General features: G+C 44.3%; 1 protein-coding gene across 1 annotated transcript; it reads left to right on the forward strand.

Moving 5' to 3' along the window:
• Positions 1-772: 772 nt before the first annotated feature.
• LOC102917086 (olfactory receptor 10A7-like) lies at positions 773-3,166 on the forward strand. The gene has a single exon (XM_076570540.1). The coding sequence runs from the start codon at positions 2,032-2,034 to the stop codon at positions 3,001-3,003; it is 972 nt and encodes a 323-aa protein (XP_076426655.1). The 5' UTR covers positions 773-2,031; the 3' UTR covers positions 3,004-3,166.
• Positions 3,167-6,279: the final 3,113 nt, after the last annotated feature.

Genomic DNA, 6,279 nt, shown 5'->3' on the forward strand with positions numbered 1-6,279 from the left:
AGGGTTTTATCAGACATTATCTCCTCAGCCTTCTGACCTCCTTAAAGATTGCCATGGCTGTGTTGGACTTTTAAGCACAGCACTAACTAGCCCAATAGGTAGTACAGTGCCATGCAGCCCTCCAAGTGAAATCCTGTTTTCGCAATGTCACAGGTAAGACAGGAGGCTTCGAGGAGGCTGTCCTGCTCATATGTGACAGGGATTTTTCCATCACTCTAAGACACCATTATTAACCAGACCCTCTCCTTTCTCATGTTATTAATTTACTGGGTGAGCCTTTCCCTCCTGCTAGTGTTTTTTTCCAAGTTGCAGATCATGACCCATTAGTGGATCCTAAAATCAGTTGTGTTGAGAGTTTTACAGCCTACATTCTACTGGCAACAGAACAGACTCAGTCTGCATTGGTGGTGGGTGTGTCAACCCTCGCTTCAGGGAGTCTTAGCAGAGTCCTTATCTTTATTCCCTGGGCATCTTTTTATTTTTTCACTTTGGTCTGGTGTTGTCTTAGAAATTTGAACTCTTTAAGAAAACAAATTCTGCAGGGTGTTGGTGGTGGTGCATGTCTTTCATCACAAAAATGGGAGGCAGAGACTAGTGGATCTCTGCATATTTGAGGCCAGCTTGGACTACACTGTGGGTTCCAAGACATCCAGGGCTGTCTTGAAAAAACAAAACAGAAAGCAAATAAACAAAAAACTAAAACCAACCAACCAACTAAACAAAAAACTCCAATAAAACAAAACCCAACCACATTCCATTAATTTTTCTGATGATTTTTTTCTCCAAGTTTAATTGTTCTTTGGCAATTTCATATATATATCATAGAAAATTCTGATGGCTGTCACCTCACTCTCTCCCATTTTCATCCCACCACTCTTACCGACTCCCCCACAAACCCATTTCCCACATTTACATCGTTCCCTTCTGCTTTGGTTTTGTGACACACTAAGTGTCACCAGGGCCGCCTATGGGACAAGGGTTGTGAAGTGAGAAGGAAATATCAGGGACCAAGATGCAAAGGTTCTGGAAAGAAAGCCTAGTGAGCTAGAAGTTCAGAAGGCGATGAGGATAGAGAGCTAGACAAGAACCACCTCACAGGTGTGATGGTGCATGCCAGAGGCAGGAGGATCTCTGTGAGTTCCAGGACAGCCTGGTCAACATAATGAGTTCAAGACAACCAGGGCTCTTTACAGAGACACCGGTTCAAAACAACAACAGCAACTCCCAAAGACCTTTGTGTAAAAACAAAAATTATGGTACAACCAACTGTTGGGTCTGGGGACTTGAAAAAAATGGCGGTCAGACCACCAAAGTCTATTAAATCAGAAGCAAACTTTATTCCAGAAAAATGAAAATGAAAATTAAAAAAATAAAACAACCTGGGGCACAAAAGCTTTTCAGCTAACTGAGACCATAGCCAATGTGGGAATCTGAGACTGTGGCAATGGAGATGAGTACTGGCCCCCTTTTATAGATTCAGGCACAGGGTGCATGCTAGGATTCCTGTAGAAAAACCAGGTATGGGACGCATGCTGGATGTCATGTAGAAACAACTATTAAGAGTTAACTTTGGTCCTGGAAGTTGTTGGCTCTAAGGGGCAAGGGGGTTAAGAGTTGACCTCTGGCTGTTGACAGAGGAGCTGTTGTAAAGTACAGAGCCACTGTGAGCAGTTAACCTTTAGAGCTGACAACTGTCACTGTTCATCTCTTACGATTATAATTTTATATTCCAATATTCCTGGATCCTTCAAAACCAAGGAAAGCAGAGTCAGAAGACAGAGGACCTTAAGGGAAAGACAGGCTAGATCAGCGGGTGAGTACATTTTGCTTCATCCCACATTCCCTGGGGGATTTAAGAAGGGCTCTGTCCATGAAAGCACTGGACTTGGTTTACCATTTGGGTTAAGTGCCCCCTTGGGAATAGGAATGATAGGACTCACAAGCTACAATTCTCACTTCATTTTCTCCTCCCTCTGGTACTCCATAAGGTTCCTCCTGGGTCCTTAGCGCAGTGCCCTAAGTCCTGAACCCATGCCACCCTCCTGGGCATCACCTCCCTGGACTAATGAGAGCCGCTCACATGAGCTGGAGTTCGTGCTGCTGGGCTTCTCACACGTGCCTTCCCTGCGCCCAATGCTTGCAGTGCTCTTCCTGGTCGCCTTCCTGCTCACGTTGCTAGGCAACACGCTCATCTTCATTCTCACCAGCCTGGACCCAGGCCTGCGTGTGCCCATGTACTTCTTCCTGCGCCATCTGGCACTGGTGGAGATCTGCTTCTCACTGGACGTGGCTCCCCGTCTGTTGGTGACCCTGCTGCGGCCTGGACGCGGGATGTTCCCTATAAGCTGTGCCCTGCAGCTGCTCCTAGTTCTGTCCTTAGTCACATCCGAGTGTTTCCTCCTCACGGTCATGGCCTGGGACCGCTTCCTGGCCATTTGTAGGCCTCTGCGATATGGTGCCATCATGAGCTTGAGGCTGTGCCACCTGCTGGCTGCCGCCTGTTGGCTCGCAGGATTACCGGTAGCTCTGACCCACACCATCTGGCTCTTTAATTTCCCCTTCTGTGGGTCACGGGGTATCCGGCACTACTTGTGTGACATAGCACCTCTGGTGAGCCTGGTGTGTGCAGACACCAGAGACTTCGAGGCTAGTATGTTCATGGTCACAGTGTTAGTTATCATAGTTCCCTTCTGTCTCATAGCAACGTCCTACGTCATGATTCTGGCTGCTGTCCTTCGGATGCCATCAGCCTCTGGGCGCCAAAAGGCCCTGTCCACCTGTGCCTCCCACCTCATTGTGGTGATTCTGTTTTACGGCACAACTGGGGTCATCCATTTGCGCCCCAAGGCCAGCTACTCTCCTGAGAGCAAGCAAGTGGTGTCCCTGTCATACACCATTGTGACGCCCATGCTCAACCCTCTCATCTACAGCCTGCGGAACAAGGAGGTCAAGGCTGCCTTCGGGCGTGTCTTCATTCAGAGACGAGGAACCTTTGTCCCCTGACATCTATAGACTTCATTTGCCCTGTCTTTGGGGATCATCTCTGCCCTAGTGGACTTGAGGACCTCAATGTATGCGTAAGTTAAACCCTTTCTGAAAGATTTATTGTCAGGATTGCCGCTGCTAGTAAATGTGATGATGTCACAACTATCCAATGGCCCCTTGAACACAGCCTAAATTTGACTTGGTCCATTCATTGAGTGGGTAGCATTCTGTTTCTCTACTGGCATAGAAACTGGACTGGAGTTCAAAAGCATGGTGATGGCATCTTTCCTGGGCAAGTAGAATTGCCCACTGCAGCAAAGAAAATCACATTTTAGCAAAGAAAAAAAAACAGTTAAAATTTAATCTCCTATATATCAACTCATTTAGAGTATGTTGTGATTTGAGTATAAAATTTGCCCACATGCTCACGTGTTTAAACACTTGGGTTCCCAATGGCGGTGTTGTTTTAGAAGTAGTGGAACCTATAGGAAGTGGAGCCTAGGGAAAGGAAGTGGGTCACTAAGAGTGAACCTCGATGTGACATAGCCAGACCCCACTTCCTGCTTGCTTCCTGAATGATGATGCAATGTTTCATTATCCTACACTGTGCTTATCTGGCCACAGGGATCTGAATCTCAAATGGTGAGCCAATTGGCCACTAAGAGCACTCGTTACTCTTACTGAGGCCTAGGGTTTCGATTCCCAGCACCCACCTCAGTGAATTCACTGCCTGTAACTCCAGTTCCAGGGTAATCTTATGCCCTCTTCTGGCCTCCCAAGGAACTTCACACACATGCTGAACATACATACTGGCCCACAGACAAAATAAAAATAATAAGTGTTTCAAAACAGCAAAACTGTGAGCCATAATACACTCTTCCTCCCTAAGTTGCTTTTTGTCAGGTATTAGACGTGGTGACAAGAAAGGTAACTAATACATGGCATGAGGCTATCCCATCTGAAGTTAAAAATATTCAATCATAAATATTACATTTATAATTTTATTTGTCAATAAAAACAAGATAAAGACGGGGTCCAAAAATTAAAATGAGCCACAGTTACATATTTCATGCTAAGACACATTACATTAAGAGACAAAGTGACATGGTGCACATCTTTAATCCCAGCACACAGGAGGCAGAGGCAGGTGGAGCTCAGTAATTTGAGCCCAGCCTTAACCACATAGGAGTTGCAGACCACTTAGGGTTGTAGTGAGACCCTGTGTATAAAAACAAACAAAACACAAAGAATGTTAAGATTAGAAAAGACATCACTATGTGGGTGGTTTTATAGCTGGTCTTTGACATGGGATCAGTAAGATGTTTGGAGGAACATGGGGTTCACATTCATCTTACTAGATGACTCTGCTTCTTTTGATTTTTGGTGGAATTTCCTTTACAAATAATCATTGCATCTCTCTGTCTCTGTCTGCATCTCTGTCTCTGTCTGCATCTCTGTCTATGTCTCTCTGTGTACACATGGTGCACATGTGGGGTCAGAGGATAACTTAGGGAGTCAGTTCTCTCCTCCCACCATCTGCATCCTTGGGATTCCAACTGAGGTCGTCAGGTTTGGTGGCAAACACCTTTCTCCACTGCGCCATCTCATCTTCCCACAGAATTCTCTTTAAATTGGTGTATATTAGTGAAAAAGATAACAGGTTTCATGAAGATCTGTACACACACACACACACACACACACACACACACACACACACACGCACAGACACACATATATTCACACCTCTTTATTCTCTCTTCTAACTCCTTCCCTAGACCCTGGTCCCCTTCCTCCTTTCCAAATACTTCCCCTTTTACTTAAACCTCTTAAAAACAACTCCATTCAACAAATAAGAGAAAACATGTAATATTTGTCTTTCTGATTCTGACTTATTTTCATAATGATCTTCAGTTCTACCCATTTTCCTGAAAATGACATAAACTTGTTATTTTTTAAAACTATTATTATTTTTAGTTATGTGTAGGTGTGTCTGCAGGTGGGTATGTGCACATGAGTGTTGGAACCACCAAGGTCAGAGGCATTGAAACCCCTGGAGCTGGAGTTAGAGACTGCTTTGAGGTGCCTGATGTGGGTACAAAGAACTGAACTCAGGTCCTCTGGAGGAGCTACAGTGGTCATGTTTTTAAACTTTTTCTTACATATTCATGTTTACATCCATACATTTGTCAAGGAACCCTAGGTAAAGGAGGTGCTTGTAGTAGTGGTTAGTGGTTAATGAAGATACTCATTCTTGCTTGTCATGCTGAGAACAAGCGACTGAGTGCTCGGCTGCACATGGCACATCTTATCAACTCACTTACAAGGCTCAAGATATATCTCTAAGAGGAAGAAGAAAGAGTGGAAAAGCTGGAGGATGGGGTGGAGTGCTGTGAAATGTTGTCCTCTGGAGGTGACATGACCTGCTGCCCACATGAACTCAAGCAGCTGTGACCACCCATGCAAGACCAAGCCAGTTAGACATGCCAGCATGAGGAGGGCGGGACTCATGGAGCTCTACCCCAAGCTGAGAAGCAGGAGGGAGAATCACTTTTCTGCTTTTTAAAAGATTTATTTACTTTTATTTTATGTGCATTGGTGTTTTGCCGTGGGTGTCAGGTCCCCTGGAACCAGAGTTACAGAGAGTTGTGTGTTGCCATGTGGGTATTGTGAATTGAACCCAAGTCCTCTGGAAGAGCAGTCAGTGCTCTTAACTGCTGAGCCATCTCTCCATCCCCTGAGAGTCCCTTTTCTTTAGTGTGGCCACTGGAATGTTGTCTGGGCCCATTGGATGATCTCATGCCCATGAACATATGGGCAGCACTAAGTATATTCATTGGATTATAAAATAAATGTTGTAGGGGAAAACAAGGTTAAAAAGGAAATGTTATTGGGACCCCAGAAGGTTTTGAAATGATGGATGAATGTGTTTAAGACACTTTGTATAAATGTATAGAATTATCAAAGAATAAATAAAAATTAAAACAACAAATCCTGTCTGCATTGAATACATAGATTTGTTTTTCTTATATTTTGCAAGCAATACATCATAAACAATATCATGTAGCCTTTATCTTATATTGGATATATAAGTGACTGGGTGAATATGCTATCTGCTAATGGTATATTATGCTATAATAGCCTAATAGGCTATCTGCTAATACTGCCCCATCTGGTGGCATATTTTTAGAAGGTTGTGTAATTGGTGGAGGTGGGCCTTGAGATTTGAAAGTCCAACTCTACTTCCTGTCTGCTGATTCCTGACTGTACATGCAATGTGATCATCTTCCTTATGCT

This window comes from Peromyscus maniculatus, chromosome 1, assembly GCF_049852395.1.
Source record: "Peromyscus maniculatus bairdii isolate BWxNUB_F1_BW_parent chromosome 1, HU_Pman_BW_mat_3.1, whole genome shotgun sequence".
Lineage (NCBI taxonomy): Eukaryota > Metazoa > Chordata > Mammalia > Rodentia > Cricetidae > Peromyscus > Peromyscus maniculatus.